We start from the raw sequence: 26639 nt of genomic DNA, 5'->3' as shown, positions 1-26639 counted from the left end.
GTCTGTATAATATTCCTTTGAGTTAACTTATTTTTTCATTCCCCAATGACTGAGTTTGTTTCCAATTTTTTGCTATTTTATTTAATGTTCAATGAACATCTTTGTAAAGATATTTTCTCTATAGAACTTTATTATTCTTTTGTTACAATAAATCCCAAGCATTACATTTCATAAGCCAAAACAGTGTAACCATTTCTGTCTTTGGTTTTCGTTTTAGTTGTTAGCCTAATTATTTTAGTTTTATTATTAGTTATTTGTCTCTATGCTTAAATTCTATTGTTGTATTTATTACTTGTAAAAATATTTGAGTGATTCTTATTGCTGGCTGTTGGATTTTGGTTTGTATGAATCAGACTTATAAAGAACTGCCATAAAGCAGCAGGTCTGGAGGAAGTCCCCATAAATAGAGTGGGAACATTTTGTAGGTTTCTGAGCGGATTCTGTAACTATATAGTGGGAAAATCTGTTCTGCAGGAACTTGGGGTATAATATTCCCTTAACAGTTAAGAAAATGAAACAACATAAAAAACAGTATAAGGATGTTAGGACAATTTAAGAAATAACCAAATCTATTAAATACTTAAGAAGTAGGAAGTTAAACCAGCAGTTTAAAACACGTGCTTGATCAAGCTGAAGACTCCATATACTCTTGTTGGCTCACCACTTAGTTCTCTATAGAGAAAGCAATTGTTCTGTTTCCTTCCTATGTTTTATAAAAATTTATAGGTGAGAAACTCATCCCCAGCCTTAGTAACACTATTTTTTAAGCAGATGACTTGTTGTCTTTAATGTCATAACAGTCATGCAAAATGTATAGTTCCCAGCCTCAATTCATTTATAATTACTTACATTTATTAAAAGGAATCATAACAAAAATCCATTCTAATTTCATTTATTAAAGCAAGTGACAAGCTTCTTAATGATTGGGTTATAACTGGATTTTTTTTTTTAAAATACTGGTGGTTAAATTTTCATCTGTGAAACTCTGATCTTTACATTCTCACTCCCTTTTCCTAGAGATCCAGTGTACCATTTTTGATCCTTTTAAAAAGATAATAGATTCTTATCTTTCCATAGTGTATTTTAGTTTGGTCACCTGACTCTATCCTCTGATATCTGATTGCATAAACATGAGTTAAAATAGAACCAAGCTTCTCATCATTCTACCCAAAGCAACTCTATTCTGTCATCATTATTCCTGCTTTCCTAGATACTAAGGGTTAAAACCTTGGAATCATTCCTGACTCTTACTCTTCTTCTCCTTTAATATCAAGTTCATCTCCAGGTCATAACTATGATTTTTTTCAGTGTCTCACACTCCACTGTCTTTTTGTGTTTTCCGTTATCTCCACCTTAATCCTGGTACTCATTACTCCTAGACCACTGCAACAGTCTAATTGGTCTGCCTCCAGTCCTTCCCCACTCCATTGCATCTTGTACATAACTTAAAATCCTATGAAATCTGACCATTACCCAGATCCCAACTTCATCTGCAGTTGCCCAAGAGAACCAATCAAAATGGAATTTTTCATTATTTCCTGTATATGCTATCCATATTGCCAGCTTCTTAATGGCAAAAGTAATTGCCCCAATGCCCAATCCCCAGCCTGATGCCAAACCAACCTTCACCTTAAGCCTTCCTCTTTGCCCTAGCCAGCATTAATTGGCTATACTCCCATTCATCAGGTGCTAACCATGTCTGTTCCATTGTAGTATTTACGTTTTATTTGTCTGCCTGCAATAGGAGAGTATATGCCTTTGATGGACAAGATTAAGTCTTAAAATCTCTCAGTATCCCCTACTGTGTTGGTAGATAATAATAGATGAATGGATGAGAAGGTGGACTTTGATATGACATAAAGCTGGGTTTGAATTCTGGTTTTGCCACCTTTTGACTATAGGACCTTAAGTGAGTTACTACACTTTTATTTCTTCATATGCAAAATGAACATGATTAAAACCCTGTCATAGGATTTTTGAAAGCATTAGATAGGATAGATATGTATGAAATGTGCTTAACAGTGCCTGATATATAATAAATAATAAATGGTTGCAATTATGATTATTCTAACTGCTTAGTTAATGTTTGTCAGTCACCATTAATGATGCATCTTCAAGAACTTTATAATTTTTCCTTTTTCATCAGATGACTACAAATATATAGTTACAGTGTGAAGGTATAGATATCACTAGGCTATATGGACTTGAATGTAGGGTCTGTTGTTGTTGTTTTCTTATGTAGAAAAATGATTTGTTTCAAGAAATTGTTTCACTCACTTATAAACTAACCTCTTGTAAAAAAAGAAACACAGCTTTGTAAAAAATGAAACCAAAACCAAATCACCTTTTTTGTATATAGATATTGCTTCTGTTCTAAGAAAGACTCCACCTCCACCACTACCTCTGTGGTGCTGGGGATTAAATCAGGGCCTCACACATGGTAGGCAACAAGAGACATTTTTACAGCACAAAGGAGTATCTTCTCATATAGAGAAAATAATTATGAAACTAAAATATACTTATAAAAAAGGGCTAAATCTTAGAAAAATTACCCTTTTATATGCTGTATCAGTTTACTTTTACCATTTTAATGTTAAATGAATTCATTTTCAGAAACTAAGGTAGCTAATAAAAAAATCTAAAGTTACTTTTTAAATTTCAGGGTAAGTACCAAACATTTTAAAACTTGAATGTGATGGTAAAGTAATAAAATGCAAGTGTTATAAAAATAATGTTAAAATATTATTAAAGAATGCTCTACTCATAAATAAACAAAAAGTCGAATAAATTAGCCTTGGAGTGAAAAAATAGCAAACTGTACCAGTACACAGGTAATAATTCACCAGAGTGTTCTGGGGACATTACTTTAGCAGCCATTTCCCACAAGTAGCTGGGGCTGGCAGCATGGCCAGATAAAAATAGAAGAACCAAAGGAGTTGCAGGGGCACTCCAACACTCTTAGGAGGGATATCTGATACAAAGTATATTCATTCAACATGGAATTTGTTATCACTTGTGTTTGCCTAATCTAGAATAAAAGATGGAATCCCTGGTCACTTTTTTTTCTGCCTTCTTCAATTATAAAGCCCATTTTATAATCTTTTTATTTCTTTTTTTTTTTTTACCCCCTAGGGATCACATGCAGTGGTCTAAAGAAGAAGAAGCAGCAGCCAGAAAAAAAGTAGAAGAAAATTCAGCTGTGCAAGTCATTCCAGAAGAGCAAGGTAGCCTATGACATTGTGGCTCCTAGAGCCAGACTTCTCTTACCTTCCACTGGTTCAGTTCATAGCTAGCTGGTGTCATTGCTTCTGAGAGTTCATAGCTTCTACCTAAGCCAGTTAGTCCACTTGTTCCCTTTGGTAGAATTCCTAGTTCTTCCAGGGTAGTAGGACCAAAATTAATGAAATAAATTATGTATTCACCCTATAATTGGTCTTTTGGTAGTCATAATGCTTTTTCTGGAAGATACACATATGGATGGCATTTAAAACAAGATATGAAAATATAACTTTAAATTTTTCTTCTTGCTATGCTACTTTCAGTATGCTATTGTGCTTTTCATTTGCTAGGAACTTTGAACATATTCAAAGTGAAGAAGATAAAGTCATATCAAAGTTTCAATAAAGATCAAAAGCATTTTTTCTTGGAGGACTATGTATTTAGAGTTTAATTTAGGTAAAGTCTTGTCAGCCTTCACAAACGGCTTTTTAAAAAATTGGCCTGTGCTACTGTCAAAAAAATAGAAAATGAAAAGTGTTGACAAGGATGTAGAGAAATAGGAGCCCTTGTGCACTATTGGTGGGATTGTAAAATGGTGCAGCCACTATGGAAACCAGTATAGAAGTTTCTCAAAAAATTAAAAATAGAATTCCTATTATGATCCAGCAAATCATTTCGGGGTTACATTAAAAAAAATTGAAAGCAGGATCTCAAAGTGAGATTGCATTCCCATGTTCATAGCTGCACTATTTATGATGAGCTGCTGTGAAGACACAGAACAAAAGATACCATTTCAAAATGACTCAAAAAGGTAGAAATTTCCACTACATCCCTTCTGCATCCTTCCTGCAACACTACTCAGTGCAGTGGGCTTCATGTGTATATCAAAGGACCACAGCAGTAGGAGGAATACATTATGAAGTGACCATCTTATTACACTTAAAGCAAGGTTGCACAGAGTAGTAGCTAAAGCTGCTAGGAGGCTGCCAAAGGAAGAAGACTGGTGTTCTAAGGACAAAAGGTGGAAGCAACACAACCATGTTGGATGAATGTTATAAACAAAATGTAGTATATACATAAGATGGATGTTATCCCACCTTAGAAAGAAAGAAATCCTGTCACATACCACCGAATAAGCCTTTAGGACATCATGCTAAGTGAAATAAGCCAATCACAAAACAGAAAAATACTGTATGATCCACTTACCTGATGTATCTAAAGTAGTCAAATTCATAGAAACAGCTGAATGGTTGTTGCCAAGGGTTGGGGGGTGGGAAGGGGGAAAAGGACCGCTATTTGGTAGATTTAGAGTTAATGTTTGGCAAAATGGAGACATTCCAGAGATCTGTTTCCCAACAATGTAAATATACTTAACACTACTGAACTTAAAAATGGTTAAGATGTTAAGTTTTATCTTGTGCATGCTTTTCACAATGTTTTTTTAAAAAGCACAGGAAGGAAAGGATGGAGGGATAAAGAAAAGAGAAAAGAAAAGAAGTTGGCCTATGTCCTCACTGTATAACTGGGAACCCACAGATCCTCTGCCCAACTCCTACCCTGTCCATATGGGATTTTCCACCTTATTTTTCTTAAAGTGATATCTTCTTTAGAACATGTTGGTTCTTTTTTTCTTTCTTTTTTAAAAAATAGTTTATTGAAGTATCAAATAGATACAGAAATTTATGCAATTTATAAACGGATTTTCACAAAGTTCAGTGAATTTTCAGAAAATGAATATATCTATGTAAAAAGCACCCACATCAAGAAATAGAATATTACCAGTAACCTAGCAGCTTTCTCATGCTCCTTCCCAATTATAGTACTCCCACAGACCTCTTACACATAAAAGAATAGCCCCCATTCTGGCCTCTAATACTATGGATTAGTTGCCAGAACACTTGGTTCTGGTCATCATATTCTGATCACTCTTATAGCAATGTAAGTATAACCTAATGATAAAGTGAGAGTCAGCAAACTATTGCTTATGGGCCGTATCCAGCCTGCTTCCTATTTTTATAAAATTTTATTAAAAAACAGACTTACTCATCTCTTGACATACTGTCCATGGCTGCTTTTGAGCTATAAGTACAGAGTTAAATAGCAACAGAAACTGAATGTGTTCAACAAAGACCAAAGAACTTACTACCTGGTCCTTACAGAAAATATTCTACAAGTTCTAAGGTAATTTTTTTTTCATAGATTGATAGCTGTCCTGAAACTCCCAGAGAAAAATGTTTGCTTCCTGTGTAAGCCAAACAGCAAAAATCATCAATTCCATTGGTGGTTAACTGTTATTCTAGTAACTTTAGTCTACAGTTGAGGCTGAAGTTCTTTGAAACAAAGGTAGTTGTAAAGACTGAACTAGTGAGACAGCCCTCATTAGCTCTGCCCTTAATCAGTGAAGATAGCAATGCTAACCTAGCCTCTCTTGGTATCATGGATAACCTATCTTAACCTCTGTCATTGTTTGCTATGCCTTATAGGTAGTTCTTCTTCCTCCTCCTAAACATTAATGTGTCTTTGGGGATGGACAGTAAAGAAGAGCACCTGATTCACGGTGGAATCATTCTGTTTTTATAAGTTCCAACCGTGCAGTCCCAGGATGGAATATGGCCAGGGAGTGTTGGGGCTGGATTTGAGGGTACATACCAGTGGCAATACTGCCTACAGATCAGCCAACATTGCATTCCTTTGCAGGACTCTGTCACACTGTTTTTGAGGAAGTATAACTTTGCTTCTTTTCCAGCAGCTGCACAGACATATTTTCCACATTACTCAAACTTCTGCTAGTGGCCACCTGGATTTGACAGAGAGTCAAGCCTAAACTGAATTAAAAGTTATCAGTCATTTTAATTCACTTCCAGGAAGTTGAAAATGATCCACAGTGTATTTCCTGATAATGCAAAAAAACCAAGTTTTTTTTAACCCTCTTTTGAATATATCTGTTCAGATCATAGATAGATGAGCATGGCTGATACTGTTCCTTTAAAGTGCTCTGTACACGGCTGCCTATTTTGTCCTATTTATGTTAACAATGAACTTGAGTGAAGCTAATGAGAAGGTTATTTTAGGGCCTCGGAAACTGCAGTAAAGGAAAATGACAGTTCCCACAGAACCATAGTGTGACCAAAATAGAAAGGTGGTGACTGGCCTCTCTCTATAGAAACAGGAAAAGCAGGCAAGAGAGGGCTGATGGTGCCACGTTGAGGCATTTGATTTGCTTATTAGTATGTCCATTCTTTTCTGTGGAAGTTTTCTAGCTGCTCAGAAGAAACAGAGCAAAAGATTCCATTTCAAAATGACTCAAAGGCATACAGGTTTCTGCTGGGTCCCCTCTGTTTTCCCCCATAACACAATTTGGTACAGTGGGCTTCTTGTATGTCAGGGAACCACTGTAGGGGAAGGAGTGCATTATGAAGTGGCCATCTTATCACACTTAAAGCAAGGTGGCACAGAGAAGTAGCTGAGGCTGCAGGGAGACTTGTGTTCTGAGGAACTATGTCAAATGATAGGACATTGTAATGAGAGCCATTACAGTGCAGTTTCTGCTAGTGCTCTTAGACCTACCACTCTGCCGAAGCCCCGGGTGAGGCTTCCAATTTGATATTCTCTGATGAATATGGGTCAGGGTGAATAGACTGTTTAAAAGCTCTGCTCCCAAATTTTGTGAGAACCCCAAGGAAGCCTTGATCTGGCTCTTTTACCACTGCCTCTGTTAACCATCTTTTCTTACCTAGGAGAGTTTTTAAAGTTTTTAAAGAGCCAAGCTCTCCCATCACAAAGTATTCTGTGTACAGATCATTATACAGTAGGTGTTGGGAGTCGCCCCAGTTCCAAAAACTAACTTCCCCATCCCCGGAGAAGAGCTATCCAATGGTGAGCCTGCTGGCTCACATGATCCTTACCCACCAATCACACTAGCTCTGCTGGCTCACATGATCCTTACCCACAATCAGAAAACACCCCATGCCAACTGTCAAACCCTTCAACTGTTTAACTGTCAAACCACCCCCGGCTCTATAAATATACAGAGCTGTTCTTCAATAAATGGGCATTTTCTCCAACGATGAGCCTTATTCGTTCTTTCAGTAGGAGCACTGTTTATTGATCTTATCTCACTTTATTAATGCCACTGGGAGGAAATACTAGTTGTTCTCCCATGCTGGCCAATTCTGGCTCATTTCTCTTAGTCTCTCTATGTTATACTCTCCTGTCACTCCCGTCTCCCACTTCTCACCTATTGTCTCATCTGTTGGTGAGAACCAATGCCAGGAAACACCCCCATAACCTGAAAATAAGAAGTTATGCGTCACAAATAATAATCTTTTGCTGAATGGTGGTTGACAATCTTGTTTCTATGGTTAAGATGCATAGCATTCAGGCTCTCCTTAGTAATATTTCATTCAGTTAGATTGCCAGAGTAAAGATTTTTGATTCCACATTTACTTTTTGTAATTACTTTTAAATTTTATTATAGCTCGTATTTATTTTAAATGAAGGTTAACTCAGAAATGAGAAAGATATATTTGGCAGTTTTGAGTTTATATGGTTATATTTTATAATTTTCTAAGAAGATCTCCAGTGTGTTATATCTCAGCTGGTTACATAGCTAATGTAATAGGTATTTTAAACTTTTTTTAAAAAAGTATTTTTAGTTGTAGATGGACACAATACCTTTATTTTGTTTATTATTTTATGTGGTGCTGAGGATTGAACCCAGGGCCTCACATGTGCTAGGCAAGTGCTCTACCACTGAGTCATAATCCCAGCCCAGGTTTTTTAAACTTAGTAACAAAAGCAGATGCTATTTCCACTTTAAAATATCTTTGTAAAGAACTACCTACCTAGGATGGGTCATCTCTATCAAGTAAAATAATAAGAGTCTTGTTGTACCCTGCCTTGTGAATACCTTACTACTTAAGAGAATGTTCTATATGAAAAAAAGAAAATGAATGGCAAAGTTCTTTGAAGCAAAGGTAGTTGCAGAGACTGAACTCGTGAGATAGCCCTCATTAGCTGCCTTTAATCAGTGAAGGTGGCAATGCTAACCTAGCTTGTCTTGCTATCATGGATAACCTATCTTAAAAGTTGTGTGCTGATAAATATAGACTACTTGTTTCTAAGATGGCTTTGACTGTTTAAAGTTTCATGCAGCACTCTCAGAAATACACTTCTAATTTAGAAATTTTAAAAGTTCTCTTTTATTAGACAATGAACTTCATCAGTGACATGTAGAAATTTCCAACTTTGAGAGCTCAGGTATTTGCGTAATTGATGTGCAAAAATAACTTCAAATTGCTTTTTGTTACATGGCAACTTAGAATAAATTTTCATAATTCATATTAATCATATCATATATGCCAGATACATAAATGGTTTAATTCAGTTTTTTAGTTATGATGTTCGGGGTGATTCAGAATGAATCTGAATATTTAAGTATAGTTAGTATGCCATATTCCTTCTTCAGCAGTATTGAATTTAGTAAGTGAATAATTGAGAAGTTGCTTCATCTGGCTTTGTTAAACAGATCACTACACCCCTTTTACTGCCACTGGCACGGAGCAGTTACCCCTGAATTGGCAACTTAGGAATGCAAAAAGAAAAAAAAATGTTTCTCCAAGAAAAATTAATGATTCATACACCTGTTAGGAAGTCACTTAGACAAGATCAAATTGATAAAAAAAAAGAGTATAGTTTTGAGAAATTTATATCATTATTGACCTGAACTTGTGGCGGGGTTAACAGCAGGTTGAAACCATTTTTCACTCATGGTCAGAGAGTAACTCCTCCACTTCCACTATTATCACAGATACTCATGCAGTTCAGGAAATTAAATCATGCATCAAAGGTGTTTGTTGTCTTGTGCTCATCATTATGATGAGTTTGATTAAGCTTCTGTGGGGCCTCAAAAGCTGTCACACATCACTGGGAACTATGGATTTGCCAGCATTGATTTGAAATATTGCTTAAAGCACAGCTGTGAGAGACCCATTGGTGCCGCTTCTTTGTTTTCTTTCTGTCTCACACGTCTATTCTTACAGAGTATTTTATATTACTGTTGTTCATCATAATTTCATCATATAACCTAGCACAGTTTATATTTCATACAATATGAAAATAAGATTTAATTAATTCTGTACATCTGATCTATTTAAGGAAGGTTAAATATAATCAGTGTTATTTTTTACAATTTACTTATACTGACTAGAAGTCATACTGAAGTTTTAATTTTCATCTTTATGTTTCATAATTGAGAGGAAAGAAAAAAAGAAAAACATCATTTTCAGAGATATTTTGGGGGGTGATCATGACTTTGTGTTAGGAAGATGGTGTTAATATAATGGTTAAGAGCACAACTTTCAGAATTTGACAGACTTGATCTAAGTCGTGACTCTGCTCCTTCTAGCAAGGTGACCTTAGGGAATTTTTTATCCCCTCTGACCTTGGATTTCTTTATGAATTGGAATAGCAATGTCTATATAGGAGATATTATTAGGATTAAATGGGGAGGGGATAGTCCAAGTAAAGCATTTGACATACTACTTGACATACCATAAATATCTAGTATGTGATTATTGTTATTTTTTGTATATTCATCTTTATTTCAGTTCATAAATGTATTAGTTTGACCCCAGAGATTTAAGGTACATTACAGATATCTACAGTAGAAAGCCCAAACTAACACAGATCTCTCTAAGGACATCTAGCTAGGTGCATCTGTAATCCATTCAAAAACATGACTGGTTGTTTGAATACTCCACTGTCTACTTAGGAATAGTGGGGAAAGCAAGTAATTTGTTAGTGTCATATGGTGAATTTTTATTCCATAGACTTCCTGGCAGTCTATGGTATATCTTTGGGTAGGGGGTGGTACCAGTGAAACCCAGTGGCCTCTGAGTTACACCCCTAGCCCTTATTTATTTTAATACTTACCCACATTCAGGGCCTTCCTGAATTCCTTATAAGTTTAAATGGGCACCTGGCCAGGTGAGTAGTCTGATACATCATGGGTTAAGGTGTGAATACAGGGATCATGTAAGAATTTGCATTCCTAACCAATTCTCAGGTGAGTCCAAAATTTCTAATACTGAAATAGATTTTTCTGTTTAAATGACCATTTTTAAAAAGGAGACAAATATGCCCAAATATTTACCAGAGATTTTCAAACCCTTTGTTTAAAAGAAATTTTTTTGATCACTTTACTGGCCAGGCATAATGGCATACACCTATAATTAATCTTAGTGACATGAGAAGCTGAGGCAGGAGGATCACACGTTCAAGGCCTGTCTTAGCAATTTAGTGAGGCCCTAAGCAACTTAGGGAGACCCTTTCTCAAAATTAAAAGAAAAAGAGGCTTGGAATGCCTGGGTTCAATCCTCAGTACCAAAAAGAGAAAGGAAAAAGAAAAAGAATCACTTTACCAATTCTTTCTGCTAATTAAAGGACCCCCAAGTCAAGTATTAGGCCAGTAGCTAACTCTTCTCTCCTCAAATAAACATTATTTGAGGGGCTGGGGATGTGACTCAAGCGGTAGTGCGCTCCCTTGGCATGCATGCAGCCGGGGTTCAATCCTCAGCACCACATACAAACAATGATGTTGTGTCGGCCGAAAACTAAAAAATAAATATTAAAAATTTCTCTCTCTCTCCCTCTCTCTCCCTCCCTCCCTCTCTCTCTCTCTTTCCCTCTCACTCTCTCTTTAAAAATAAATAAAGAAAGAAAGAAATAAACATTATTTGGAATCGCGTGTGATTTCAAAATGAAGTAGAGATGAGTGGCAGTCTTTCTCTAAAAGCTATTGATATTTTTAATTGTTTTTATTGGTATAATGGTTCATGTAATTGTTTGATTTTTTTCTCTTAATTTTTGAGAGAGAAAGACTTGAAAAACAGCTTGAAAGTATAGATATATTAGCAAACATTAACCATTGTTTTCTAATAGTAATTGAGTTCTTTTAAAAAATTGCATACACTGGGGTCCAATTTAGATTCCTCAGATATTTGTTATCTAAAACAAATTGCAATCACATTATTACAGGTTAATTTTCTTTATAAACTTTAAAAAAACTAAAGCAACAGGCTCGTGTTTAGACCAGCAGTCCAATTCAAGATTGTGCTGTTTGTAAAACTAATCATGTTTGTTTTTTAAAAATTCATGGCACTTAATAGAAAAATACACAGAATTTTTAGAGCTTAAGCAGACTAATTCGGAGAACTGTAATTCAACTTTCTCATTAAATGAGGAAACTGTAGGCTAGGTGAATGAAGAATTCAGCTAAGATTTTTCATCTTTGTCAGATGTAGAGATACTACTTTACAAAAGATAGAACAGTATACCTAATAATTATGAAATTCTTATCATTGCTTCAATTTTTCATCTGTGATGAATGAATATAAAATAAATTTTAAACTTACCATCAGTGTGCTGTGATGTGATTTTTTTCTCTTAGTAAATTATCTTTTATTTTTGAATTACTATGTAAAGTTGCCCTGTTTGACTTGCATGGTTTATTTGCTTCCATGTCATTGGGCACTTGAATTCTTTCCCACTTTTTTCTATTACAAATAGGACTGGTATGCATATACGTTTGCCAGGATATTCCCCTGTACTCTCTACTTCGCCGCCATTAATTTCTAGGGGAATATTTGCAAACTTAATCAAGGTATAGTATTCTAGTTACTGGTAATTAGGCTCAAATTTACCTCTCAAGTAACTTGACTTTGGAAACCTGAATACTAGAGCTATGACTAAATAGCTTCTTATCTTTAAATATAGGTCTTCTAGCTGCTTTTTATTAGGCAGAAAATCTTTCACCTGCGTGGAATGAGTTACAAAGAGAGTTTCTAAGGCAAAGGAAGAGAAAGAGGTTCAAAAAGACCCTTGGGAAATTTGGCAGTTTTTTAATTTCTCCTGAGTCTAATTTTTAGAAGATTGTTTTGTTTTCTTACACAGTATATCAAGTACCCTTCAGTTGTGAAAGTGGAGATAGAACTATTTTCAAGATAAATATACATTTTTGGATAAACCATACATAGACTTGCTTCTGTTTGTGCAAATGTGAGCATGTTTTGGACTTAACATCCCATAATTCTTTTGTTATAAAGATTCACTTTCATTTCTCAGATCTTAAGTACAAATTGGAGTTCCTGACTTCATAGCAGTGTTGCTGCTGCTGGATACAATTGTCTCGATGAGAAGGAAGTCTTGTGGTAGATGGGTGGAGATCTACAGTGGGAGGCCATAAAGATAAAAAAAAGAAAGAAAGAAAAGGAAAACTGTAAGCTTCAGGACAGGGCTATATAACAATGATGAGCCTGACCATAGGCAACTGCTTGTTCTGAGAGCAGGGGCTTCTTTATAATGATGAAGAATATGAATCTTTTAGTTTTAGTATTAATTTATTTAATTAGGAAATTCACATGGATCAAATTCAAATGAAAATTCTCCACATCATGATCCTTAGCTCCTCCTTTCATATCCTGAGAGAGATCCAAGGTTACTAATATGTGCTTACCCTTCCAGAGGTATTTGGTACCTATACAAGTAAGTGTGTATATACACACACATGAATGGTTCTGTGTGTACATGCACATTTATTTTTCCTCCTCCTTTGCCCCCCCCTCTCTTAATGAATGGTTGCATAATATATATGATGTTTTACAACTTGCTTTTCCCCACCAAAACTAAATCTTGGAAATACTCCATATCCATTAAAAAGCTTTTGTATCATCTGCATCCACTTTTAAAATGTTATGTGTCTATATTGGGTGAAAGTAATTATTTTTAAATTTTTTTATTTTTTGTAGTTGTGTATAGACAGAATGCCTTTATTTATTTATTTATTTATTTATTTATTTATTTTAATGTGGTGCTGAGGATCGAACCCAGTGCCCCACACATACTAGGCAAATGCTCTGCCACTGAGCTACAGCCCCAGCCCTGAAAGTAATTCTTAATTCATGGATTAAGCCTGGGGATTAGCCTGTTATCTCATAGGAGTCAAGAAATGTTTGTTGGATGAATAAGATTGGGAGTAAATTTTAATGTAAGGTACATATTGGAAGAATCAGGAGGCTAAGAATTGCCTGAAGCTTTGAGACATTTGACCTAACCCTGGCCCCATGGCCCCTTTGTATTTTTTTTTTTGAGAGAGGGTCTTACTAGGTTGCTTAGGGCCTTGAAAGTTGCAGAGGCTAGCCTTGAACTTGCGATCCTCTTGCCTCAGCCTCCCCAGTTGCAGGGATTACAAGCATGTACTACCATACCTGATTTATCATTTGAATTATGCAATTTCTGTTTTGATCATGAATTTTCACATTTGTCAAATGGAAACTTATAAAACAAGGTATCCTTTCTGTAAGATAGTAAAAATCCACAGATTATTAGTAAAATATGTGATTGTTAAGATTCCAATATTAAACTATAGAAAATAATTCTCAATGATTATATTCATAAAAAATGGCCATACTGTTAAAGATAAAAGCAGAATTATAGGGGTAGAACTAAATAATTCACTTATTGATAATTTGAAGAGAAGTAAACAAACCTCTAATTTTAACTTTTTATCAGATAAATAAAATTATTATAAGACTAAAGATATTCAATCATAAATGTAATTATTGACAATGTATATTTTTAACAATGTTTATTAAAAATAGTCACCAAAACAGTAGCTAATAGTAAATGATTCATAGTTAAATAACTTTCTTTTTTCCTCTCTTTTAGATAAGTATGAAAGTGAAGCTAGTAAATACTGGGATGTATTTTACAAGATTCATAAGAATAAGTTTTTCAAGAATCGTAATTGGCTATTAAGGGAATTTCCTGAAATTCTTCCAATTGATCTAAAAACTAAAGAGAATACAAGAGAATCATCATGGGATCATATAAAACCTAATGCCACAAATTGTTTCTCAAGAATACAAGAAGAAAAAAACCATTTTAAGAAAAGTTCTGGCTCATCAGATGGCCCAAGCAAAGCAGGATCTGATTTTTCCAACCTAGACCCTAAAAAACTTGGAAAAGGACCCCTGAAGACTGAATTGTTTCCTGGTAGCAGGGCCAATTTCAGAATACTAGAGGTACTATACTTAAGGGACAATAATGGGAAGTGACAACATTTTCAAATGCATGTTTCATATGTTTTATTAATGTTCCAGATGTTTTAGGTGGAAAATGATCAAATCTAAGTGCTCAGCGTACTTTTATGCATAAATAATACTTAAGGGACTCACATCTTTAATCAGTCAAGTTTTAACTTGTGACTTTCAGTTTCATTTCTATTACCCCCTTTTTAAAAAAATTTGACTGTTTTCATTTCTACCGTGAGAGCAGTTTTACCTATTTATAACGTTTTGGTCTTCATATTTATTCTCTATGTTATTACCTCTTTAGGTGAAATAGAAATAAGTGAAATATGTAATATGCTCTATCTAGTGTAGACCTTTGTTTTCTATTTTTTAAAACTAAGACCTGTCTTTCTGATTAAAAGGGTAATATATGTTGATTACAGAGAATTTGCTAAAAAGCAGATAAGAGAAATAAAGTTATCTATAGTCCCCAAAGGATTTAAACACTGTTAAAATTTTATTGATTTTTTTTCTCCTTTTGCTTATATTGTACACACATTTGGGGGTTTGTTTTTGTTTAACATAAGCAGTTTTACCTATCTTTAAAAGTTCTCTGTAAACATTTTCCTCAATGCAAATTATTTTACTATGTGGAAAACTATAATTTTTACATATCTATTTCTATACTACTGGACATTTAAATTATTTTCTGTAGCAGAATGTCTTTGGGTACAGGTTTAATTAGCCCTAGCCTTTATCATATTTATTGCAAAAGTTTTAATGTGGTTTATTTTGGGGTTTGGTGTATACAAATTTAAAATATTTTCATAGTCAAATTTTCATTGTTATTCTTGTGATTTATTTCATTGTTTTTGAATATAGAAAGCCCTACTATACCCAGAGATCTAGTAAACTTCTTGTTTTTAAAAAACAGAAAATCTGACATTGTGTGGAAAATGTAATGCATTCATGGTATTTGTTTATTCTCTTCATTTTAGGTTGGCTGTGGTGCTGGAAATAGTGTTTTTCCAATACTGAACACCTTGCAGTGAGTTTTATTTAGAGTTTTCTCCTACAGAAGTTTGCATATTTATGAGATGTTGAGAAATTTTGAAAAAATGTTGTCATGTATATGCCAGTGGTGTTCTTAATTCCCACATAAATAATAACTAAAACATCTTCCAAAAGAAGTCTCAGTGACTAATTTACATGAAGTTGGAATTACACTGAAAATGGTATTTCACAGACACGGGTTGTCCACCATGTGTTTGAAGCCTGCGTTTATGAGGATAAGAAGACAAGAAAAGAGCAAGAGTTTTTTTTGTTTGTTTGTTTTTTTTTGTTGTTGTTGTTGTTTTTTATTGGTTGTTCAAAACATTACAAAGCTCTTGACATATCATATTTCATACATCTGATTCAAGTGGGTTATGAACTCCCATTTTTACCCCATATACAGATTGCAGAATCACATCGGTTACACATCCACATTTTTACATATTGCCATACTAGTGACTGTTGTATTCTGCTATCTTTTCTATCCTCTACTACACTCCCTCCTCTCCCTTCCCATCTTCTCTCTCTACCCCATCTACTGTAATTCATTTCTTTCCCTTGATTTTTTTCCCTTTCCCCTCACATCCTCTTATATGTAATTCTGTATAACAATGAGGGTCTCCTTCCATTTCCATGCAATTTCCTTCTCTCTCCCTTTCCCTCCCACCTCTCATCCCTGTTTAATGTTAATCTTTTTCTCATGCTCCCGGCTCTGTTTTTAGTTGCTCTCCTTATATCAAAGAAGACATTTGGCATTTGTTTTTTAGGGATTGCTAGCTTCACTTAGCATAATCTCCTCTAATGCCATCCATTTCCCTGGAAATTCCATGATTTTGTCATTTTTTAGTGCTGAGTAATACTCCATTGTGTATAAATGCCACATTTTTTAATCCATTCATCTATTGAAGGGCATCTAAGTTGGTTCCACAGTCTAGCTATTGTGAATTGTGCTTTTTTTAAAATTTTAATATTTATTTTTTAGTTTTCAGCGGACACAACATCTTTGTTTGTATGTGGTGCTGAGGATCGAACCCGGGCTGCATGCATGACAGGCGAGTGCGCTACCGCTTGAGCCACATCCCCAGCCCAAGAGCAAGAGTTTTTTTTTTTTTTTTGTGTGTGTGTGTGTGTTTTGTTTTTTTAAACTAAGTTATGAATTGTTCAACTTCAGAGATAGCTTGTTCCTCCTGGATACTTAGATGTCATTTTACACATAGAAAATTGAGTTTAAAGTTTACACCTTAGTCCTCATTTTATTTTGTCGTATTTTCTGAAGCAACACCCTATGTAAGACTTTTGCACATCAGATCATTGTGTCTAGGCTTGAGATTGTTTGGAAGTGGCAGCAACTAATCATAAATCTTAAAAAAGAAGAGCAGCTGATGGAGACAGTGATATTCTCCTGACCTTCCCCCTTGTTCACCATCTCACCTCTGTGTGTTAGTATTTCCATAAAGAAGATATACCTTATAAAACTCGCCATACATCTTTTACTATGCTGCTTTATCAAGTTGTTTTTTTTTTCCAAAGTTTATACAATAGTTTTCACATAATTTTTTCTCTATAAAACCAGCCATAAGCACATTACAGTACATTTCCATTAGAGGAAAGGGGATGGAAATCACCCATCATCCTAACATAACCACTGATAGAATTTTCATTTATTGTGCATAATTTTTAATTTAACAATGTGATCTTTTAAACTCTATTATGAAAATGTAAAAGCACTGGAAAATCAAAGACAAGGACCGTGAATTTCCATAAATCCACTGCCTCATTCAATAATTATTAACATAATGCCAACATCATGATACTTTATGTTGATTATTCAGGTGTGTCACCAAAAAAATCAGAGCATTCTCCAACACTTCTATAAACCAAACATAATGAATAGTAATTCCCTAATATTATCTAATTCATGACTAGTTAAAGTGGCCAGGCACAGGTGAATCTGGTAAATTTAGTTTTGAATGGCCTTTTTTTTTTTTTTTAACCTTTTTTGTTTTTTTCATATTCTGTTTTCCATTTTCCAGTTTCAGGGCTGAAACATTGCCAGGTTCCTTAACCCCAATAATATCTGAACTTTTAATACACTTAAATACACTTTATTGGCAATTAGATTGCATTTTATTTTATGGCTGTTCTCAAGGTATTATTTGTCATTTCTTTATTCCTTATCTCTCCAGCTACTCTTTTTATATTTCTTGGGGTAAAGAGCGTATTTTGTCCCAATACAATTTTCCAGGTTGTCCCACAGTACAATATAAAGCTCAGTGTGTATTGACTGCTCAATCTCCAATTCCCCACGTGTTAGTTGTAATGATTCCCTACTCGTTAGTTGCATTTTTCCCTCTGCACTTCTCCCTCCAGCTAATAATTACAAGTTCTTTTCCCCTCACTTCTGACTCTTTGCTTCTTGGCTGTGTCTTTCTTTCTTCATATGTTTTAGAAATCATGGTAGCTCAATAACTTGAGATAATTCATTCATCTTTAAAAGACAACCAATGACTAGTTTTCCAAAAGATGGACTTAGTCATCCCCCCAAATCAACTAAGAAATTATATTCATCACTTTTGGAGAGTATAGGATTAATATTTTACCCCTCCAGAATACCTTACCATAATTAGACCTCTGGAATTGGAGGTTAGGTCATTCTCCAAGGATCATTTGATTCTTAAACCCCCTGCCAAGAGAATGCTTGGTGGTGTGGTAGTAGTAGTGATATTTGCACCTGCTTGCTTGGATAAGGGCCAGGGCAGTCAACTGATTTTACAGAAAGTCATTGAGTGGTCACAAGACTTCAACTTGGTCTGCTGATGTAGTGGGAATTCTGTCTCAGAGGTCATGCTGCCGTCCTGGTAGGATATGTGCAAGTGGCACATGCTTTCTTTTAGTTCCTAGACTGTTCTATCTTGTGGGTATTCAGTAAACATTCAAAGGTAGATTGCAGAAACCAAGGTTCAAAAAAGCATTAGTTATTTTGAAGTTTTTAGAGGACCATGTTAGTTTTTTAGTTCCTGAAAGGCCAAGGCAGATATCCTTTAATAATAGTGGAAATAGTGATATTAGCAACAACAGTATAATAATGACTAACATTTATTGGGTGCTTACTTTGAGTCAGGTACCTTTCCAGAAACTTTACTATGTGAGTTCATTCAGTCCTCATAACCACTTTAGATGATGTATTTATCTCTCTTTTAAAGATGAGGGGACAGAGCTACTGCAAATTTAAGTCACATCCTCAGTCATCCCTTAAGTCACTAACTATCCCTTGGTCACACAATTAAATGGTAGAATCAAGACTCAAACCTTCAGCTGTCTGGTTCCATAATCCTCATCCTTAGCCATTATACCACATGTGCAGTTTGCATCTGAGTGGTAATTGAGACCATTTCAAACACATGTGACCACCTAGAAAATTACAAATCACATTTATATGTATTTCACAGGAAGCAACAGGGGTAAATGGTAGATGAAATATATTGATGAGATGGATGAAAAAAATCAAGCAGTTCAGGTTTTACGTTTGGTTCAGTACCAGTTAACTTTTCAAAACCAAGTCTTATTTATTATACTTCAACTTAGACAGATTTTAAATTGAATGCAAATTCCTAGTGCCACAGAATAAATGAATTATATGTGACATAGTATTCATCAGTGAGTAGGATTTAAGAGTATAATCTGAGCCTGGGTGAGATTTTGCTAAATTCATATTTGTGCTTATGAATTGCCTCTTGAATCAAATTAGAGGTTCTAATTTTGTGCTTCCAGGCCTGCCTTTATGTCTTGCCACATACCAGCTTGGGCTCTCCAGGATCAGCTCTGCTTCTAATTCCTGACATGTGATTTCCACCTCTAAACTGTCATACCATTGCTTCTTCTCCTTACTTAGCAATGCTATCATCCCCCTTCAGAACTTTTAAGACTTGTGATGCTGGCCCTCTCTGCATATCCCAGCTAGACCATCAAGTGCACAAGAACCAGGATCATACTTAAAATTACTATTGAATGACATGGTGACCTCTTTCTGTGATTCAGACATGGTTCTGTACAACATGACTCAAGAATTATTTAATACCAGCCTGCAGACAATGATCAGGAAGGGTACTGGCCCACAAAATCCACAGTCCATTCCTACCCATGTAACCAGCCATTGTTACTATATTTCAAAGTAAGGCCAAACAGAATGTATTTAGGTTCCGAAGAAACCAGTTAAAATTAGTTAAGATTTTTATACAGATAAACATTCTCCTGCAAAAAAAAAAAATGGAATTTATTTATATATTATAAACATAGCAACTAAGTCATAGATCAAACTCAGAGTTAATAATTATCAAATCTAGGATTTCAACATAGGTCTATTCGGCTCCAAGAACCATACTCTTACAATTGTATTGGACAATTTTATTTATTACTTTGTATTCTAATGCTTGGTACATACATGATGCTCAATAAATGTTTGGCAATAACTTAGAAACACAACTAAGAATTACTATGTTAGCATTTTATTCTTTTTTAAAAATAGTAATATATATATGTGTATATATATATATATATATATTTTTTTTTTTTAAAGTATGTGGGTCAGTGCAATGGCACATTCCTGTAGTACCAGCTCCTTGGGAGGCTAAAGAGGATCGCTTGAGCCCAGGTTTCAAGGCCAGCATAGGCAACATAGTGAGGCCCTGCCTAAAATAAAATAAATGTGCATATGTGCTTCTGCCCATTCGAGCTTCTCTGAGAAGCCCAAGAGACAAATAAGTAATACAGAAAGGAAGAGGAATGAAGGAAGAGTCTGGGAGTCCTTGGAAAAGGGTAGGACTGGCCAAGCTAAGGAACATGTACATGCTGGGGGGAAAAAGGAGGAAGATGGAGCAATGTTGGATGTTGGCCTTGGAGATTTCCCATGTGGGAGTATGATGACTGCCAGGACCATACTTAAAATTACTCTCTAAAGACATGGTGACCTCTTTCTGTGATTCAGACATGTTTCTGTACAACATGACTCAAGAATTATTTGATACCAGCCTGCAGAGGCTGATCATGAAGGGTACTGGCCCACAAACTTCATAGTACATTCCTGCCCATGATTAACCAGTCATTGCTACTATATTTAAAATTAAAGTCAAACAGAATGTATTTAGATCCAAAAGAAGACAATTGAAATGAGTTAAGATTTTTTTATAAAGCAAATAGGCCCAACTAATGGGGGACCTTAAAACCAGAACAGGAGCTTGAAAGTTACCCTGTAATTAATAAGTCTCAATCAGTACAGGAAGTGATATTCAAAAAGGAGAAATGACAAGCCAAGTGTCATCCAAAATTCTATTAAAGAAGTAGTTACCAATAAATCAAATCTATAGTTTGCTTTCTTCTAACCTGACCATGTTTGGACTCTAGATTTAAATCCTTCTTCCTTTTTCATAGGAACACCCCAGAATCCTTTCTTTATTGTTGTGATTTTGCCTCTGGAGCTATAGAGCTTGTAAAGGTACACTTTATATTTTCTTTAAGGAGTCCATTTAATAAGGTCAAATTTATTTGCTTTTGAGGAATTCTTTTGAAATGTTTCTAAATCAAATATTATCTGTAACCATTTTTAACTGAATTTTTATGACTTCTGAGAATCATGTCATCGACTGCCTAAGATAGTAATTATCCTAAAGCAATAGAACTTGTCTTAAATTTTTTTAGTAACTTTTTTTAAAATTTATTATTTATTTTATGTGGTGCTGAGGATCCAACCCAAGGCCTCACACATGCTAGGCAAGTGCTCTACCATTGAGCCACAATCCCAGCCCCAAACTTGTCTTAAATTTAAGATAGATTTCAAGGAACTGGTAGACCTAGAAAAGCCAACAGCACACAGAGATGACCAAAATGGTACTGACCTACAAAATTCATATCTATGAGTGTGACTGTACTCCAAACAACTTGTTTAAGTTCAAAGGAGATCAGTTAAAATTAGTTAAAATTTTCATATGGGTAAACAAGTTCCTACCCCCAAAATTGAAATTTTCTGTTAAATCCTACAAGGAGATCTTATTCATATCTTTCTCTAAAGCCTCCACATAGTCTGGCACAGTAGACATTCATTGAATTAAAACTTTAGAAAAATATCTGAGAAGGCATTTAATGAAAATCCAGACTGTCCTAGACTATAAGAAAAACAGTAGAAAACCTAAGATTATTGCACAAATACCTGAATGGTAGTGAGTACTACCTTAGAATGAAGAGACAATTTTAACAAAAAGGAAAGGAAATTTTACTAACAAAAATGTACAGTAAACACATAGTTGAGTAAAACTTTTAAAAAGTAAGTAAAAGCCACGTGCAGTGGCACATATAATCCTAGCTACTCTGGATGCTCAGACAGGAGAATCACAAATTTGAAGCTAACTTAAACAACCTTGTCTCAAAAAATTAAATATTATAGCTAGGTGGCACACCACTTGCCTAGCAGGCATGAGGTCCTGGGTTCAATCCTCAGTATTGCAGAAAAAAAGAAAAGTAAAAATTAGATTTCTGATAATAAGAGTAATTCTCATTGCAAACATTTTCCATAGTAAAAAAATAAAAAAACAAGGGCTGGGGTTATGTGAGGCACTGGATTCGATCCTCAGCACCACATAAAAATAAATAAAGATAAGATATTGTGTCCATCTTTAAAAAAATCTTTAAAAAAAAAAGCCTAATGGAAAAAAATACACCAGTAATCACACTTCCTAGGGTGAATCAACATGATGTGTTCATGTATTTACTTCTGGTGATATTTCTGTAGACAAATTGTGTGTGTGTGTGTGTGTGTGTGTGTGTGTGTGTGTGTGTATGACTAATGCAGTTTTTTTTAAAATGATAGCTTTATTGAAATATAGTTCACATACTATCCCATTTTGAAGTATACAATTCAATGGTTTTTAGTGTATTTAGAAATGTGCAACCATTACCATTATCTAATTTTGATTATGTGCTATAGGATATTTGTATTTTAAGCCAAAAGAGATATGGAAAAATCAGTAGGAGAGTTGAGGAACATCTTAGTGCCTCTAAACAACACAGGTTAGGCCTCTATCAACTGCCTACTGACTCATAAGACCTGCCCTACTCCTAAATTCAAAGGATTATGAAAAATATTTGTTATTAGATCTAGGTACTAGACTTAATTTTTTAGATCAGCCTGAACTAAGCTAATAGAAAAATGAACTGGCAATAAAGTGTATTCAAATTTACAGGGAGAAGACTCTTGGGAGAAAAAGTAAAAATTTGACCTTTTTAGTTTTTAAAAATCAGCTTAATCCTTTTTTTTTTCTTTTTCTTTTTATTCGTTTATCATGACAGTCACACTCATCCTACAGAGCAGCCCAGTGTTCTGCCTTTGTTCATGATGTGTGCAGTGATGGCTTACCCTACCCTTTTCCAGATGGGATCCTGGATGTCATTCTCCTTGTCTTTGTGCTCTCTTCTATTCATCCTGACAGGTAAATGAAGACGAAAGGGCAAAGCAAATGTGTAAAGCGTCTTTATCACTAGTGGTTTTTGAAACTATCAAAGCAAAAATGACAATTCTTGAGTTTATCATTTAGTGAACTACATTATGTATAATATGCAGCCTTTTAAATGCAGTTTTTTCTTTTTTCAGACTTTAAGAAAGAAACTGGTCAAACTACTTCATTAGCGAGCTTTCTGTCACTGTCAGAATGAAGTGAACATATTCTGGCAAGACACATACCTATTAAAAGTGACAGTGCTTCAAGGAAATTACAAATTCAGAACAGCCTAATAGACTCCCAAGAGGGAAATTGTACTTGGTGATCAGAAACAAACATCTTTGATTTAGCATCCTCCTAAATGTTCGTGAAGAGGTGGGCTGTGGATCTGTTTGGCTTAACACAGGTCTGTTGATGGGCTTTTGAACTTTTGTTTTAAAGAAGCCCAATAAGAAATTAGAGGTCATAGCAATTTGTTGGATTATCCGTAGACCTTTATGATTTAAGGTGGGCCCAGTGCCATTATTAACTATATCTGCATATATAAATATAGATAAAGTTGTTTTGTTTTTGTTTGTTTGTTTTGTCCATAGTGCTAGGGATCGAACCCAGGGCCTTGTGCATGCTGGGCAAGCACTCTACCACTGAGCTATATCCCCAGCCTCCTAAATATCTATGACTGAGATTTTTATGTTTGCACAATATTTTAAAGCTGTAAATGCAGCTTTTCTCTGGAAACATAAAGAGAATATTACTACCAATTATAATGATCACCTCTTTTAAAATTGTGCCACCTTCTGTGTATTAAAGCATATGTGTGGCAGGTGGCAGGACTTGTTCTTTTATAAGATTTCTTAAAACTGTTTTTTTTTGCAGTATACAGGTCCAGATCACCATATCAAGCACTTTATGTTTGATGACTGTGACCCTCTCCCAAAGAATCTGAGTTACTGCGTGCTTCTTTCTTTGCAATTATGAGATCACTAGGATGCTTTAAAGTTGTTTACTTCCCAGAGATCAGCACTTTGATTATTTTGGAGAATGAATTAGATTTCCAAATAAATCTGAAAGAAGATTCTACCTGATATATGTACTGGTTCCATGAAGCTAACTTTTCCTCAGTTTCTGTACCTTATTTCATTTCTGCTAATCTGTTAATCTATTGGCATTGTTCAGGAACCAGTAGAAAATGTCGCTATGTTTTTTGTTTCTTTATATGAATAGTTAAAAGGATGGTGTAGGTGGGTAAAAAATAATATTTCCTATTTGGTACCCATAACAGGAAATGTATAAATTCAAAATAAGACTATATAAAAACTATTTGAAATTAGTTTAGATCATGTATTTTCTCATTATTTGAATTGAATGTTAAAGAAAAGGGGAAGTAGATGTCTTAGGAATGATTGTTTTTATAGTATAGTATTTCATTTTGTTTTTTTTAGAAAATAAATTCAGATATATCATGTCAGTACCACTTCCTAACCTACATGGAAATGAACTAAAAATTAAGTAGATGAGCTGAGTGTGATGGCACATACCTGTAGTCCCAGTTATTTGGGAGGCTGAGGTGGAAGGAATACTTGGGCCAGGAATTCAAGAATAGCCTTGGCAACATAGTAAGACTGTGTCTCAAATCAAATCAAATCAAATCAAAGTAAACTTATTAAAAGGGAGACAATGGTAAGTGAAAAGGCAAGGAAGTATCTTTAGAATCATTTAGGATCATAATCATGGATTTGCCACTAGGAAAGTTCTAGAAGAGTAGCTTAGCAGCTTGGAAAATCCAGACACAAATAAATAGCCAGCAGTTCAGCTAGACCTTGAGTCTGGAGGTTCCAGCTGAAATGAAAAAAAAAAAAAAATGTAGGATGCTACGGGGGGGGGGGTGTGGGGGGGGAAGCTAGTTGTCCTGGTTATTGAAATGAAAGTATAAGATACTTCCTGTAGATCCAAGCATAGAGTAGATAATCTACAAATACTCATGTTTTAAATCTCTTCTTTTCCTTGTCCTGTCCCATCCTTCCCTCTCATCATCTCCCTCCAGCAGAGGAGAATATAGCAGAGTCAGCCCAAGCAGGAAAAAGAAAGAAAAAGGGCTTTGTCCCATTTTTGTCTTGTTCACCTCTTCTCCAGCCTGGTCCCATCTGTGGTTCTCAAGAAGCAGCTCTGGAACTGCAGTCTGACCCAAAACCAGGATGCTCAAGAAGAACAACGCCCTGCTCCTTACCTTTATCCACAAGCCCAGACATTAGAGGATAGTTGGAGGAAAGGATGTGCAGACGGAGCTAGCTGTATTTTGAAGTCCATGGTTTTTATTTTTTTGCATTTTAGTTTCATCTTTGTTTTACTAACAATTACAGAACTTTTGCTATATACATAAAACATTTATCTTGAAAGTGAATATTTTAAGGGTTAGGTATGGTTTTCTTTCATTGACAAAGCCCAAGGATATAAGCACAATATGAAAATGATTTATAATAAACAAGGAAAAAATATATTTTTTTTTTCCATTTCGTGTACCTTCGTTCCCATTTTTTAAAAGGACTTTTCACCTAATCTACAATCTCTGTCATATTTTTCTTGTTTTCATAGTAGCTTTCATTTTCTCATCTATTTCCTTCATAACATGATATAATATGGCTTATACCCCTCTATTCCACTGAACAGTGTTTTAATTTACATATTAAAGTAATTGGAAGTAATTTACATATTAACAAATCTAAACTCCTCGTTTTCAAAGTAGAAAACCTCAGCAGCTTTAAGTAGCTTGGATAAAGCAGAGACCACAAGGACAACACAGGCTGCCATTTACCATTCTCTGCCCTTGGCAGACATTGATAATCAGTTTTGTACTTTGATTGTCATTCCCAGTGGGCTCTGTGAGTCCTGAACAGAACTCCATAGGCAACTAATGCCACTCACTCAGTATTGACATGAGATCTGAATCTGCCATCCCTGGCGCATAACAACACATGCACCATGAACACGTAACCCCAAACACAAAGTTAAGCAGTTATAAGGAGTCATATTTGACTGCAAGTCATAGAAGTAGAATAAAAGGAAGAAAGCATAAGGCTTTCCAGTATTGAGGTAGGAATTGTGGTGTGAATAAAATTTAAATAGGCAGGGATTAAGGAAAAGAGATTTTTTTGAGAGAGAGAAAACCATATAAGCAATGGTTTCCATAAGGAATAGGTGCTCAGAACCAAGAATGTAACAGTGTGGCTAGAGGAGGGGCTTCAGATTGGGAATAAGTAGAAAGGATGTTGGAGGGATTCATTGGGGTCATTAGTAAGAGATCTTAAGAACTCTGCTAAGAAATAAAAATTTGCCCTATGGGTTAAAAATCACAAAAATTTGTAAACAAGGAGATTGATGGTCAAAACCACCATTTTGACCATCAGAATAATTCACTGATAATGTGCAGAGAGAGTTGATGGGAGAATAAAAAGCATGTTAGGAAGTGAGGAGTCTGTACTAAGGGAGTTCCAATGGGGGAAAAAAGAAAACAACAAATATGTCATTAAAAAAAGAAAAAAGAAAAAGCAGGAGAGAGAGGATGTAGAATTTAATGCCCACATAGATAGGATAGAAGAAGAAAAAAATTACCTCTCCTTCATAAAGTGAATGAGAGTACCTTTGAACAAAAAATTAATCAGAAGAATGAACTAATTTTGGGGAAAGATAATCCCTGTCTGGATAATGTACAATTTGGAATGACTGTGGCGTAGTTTTTATTTTGCAAGGAAAATGAAGTATCTTCACTTTTTGTCTCCCTCAGAACAACCTTGCTTTGCTTAAATATTAAGAG

The 26639-nt window shown here is 35.0% G+C and overlaps 1 protein-coding gene across 2 annotated transcripts in view; it reads left to right on the top strand.

The window, feature by feature from the left end:
• The window catches only part of Mettl8 (methyltransferase 8, tRNA N3-cytidine), an 87456-nt gene that overhangs the window by 57150 nt on the left and 3667 nt on the right, over positions 1-26639 (top strand). The window contains exons 4-9 of one of the 2 annotated variants that reach the window (XR_013424143.1): positions 3133-3224; positions 13945-14300; positions 15287-15336; positions 20769-20832; positions 22680-22819; positions 22981-23234. Coding sequence is in view for 1 of the 2 variants with exons in the window: in XM_021725916.3 (XP_021581591.2) it covers positions 3133-3224; positions 13945-14300; positions 15287-15336; positions 20769-20832; positions 22680-22819 (702 nt within the window). In the remaining variant the exon portion in view is untranslated. The remainder of the gene's footprint in view (positions 1-3132; positions 3225-13944; positions 14301-15286; positions 15337-20768; positions 20833-22679; positions 22820-22980; positions 23235-26639) is intronic. The other variant, XM_021725916.3, reaches the window with a different exon arrangement.

This window comes from Ictidomys tridecemlineatus, chromosome 7 (assembly GCF_052094955.1).
Source record: "Ictidomys tridecemlineatus isolate mIctTri1 chromosome 7, mIctTri1.hap1, whole genome shotgun sequence".
NCBI classification, from domain to species: domain Eukaryota; kingdom Metazoa; phylum Chordata; class Mammalia; order Rodentia; family Sciuridae; genus Ictidomys; species Ictidomys tridecemlineatus.
The sequence above is the reverse complement of the archived record's forward strand: the minus strand, read 5'-3'. Positions and strand labels throughout refer to the sequence as shown.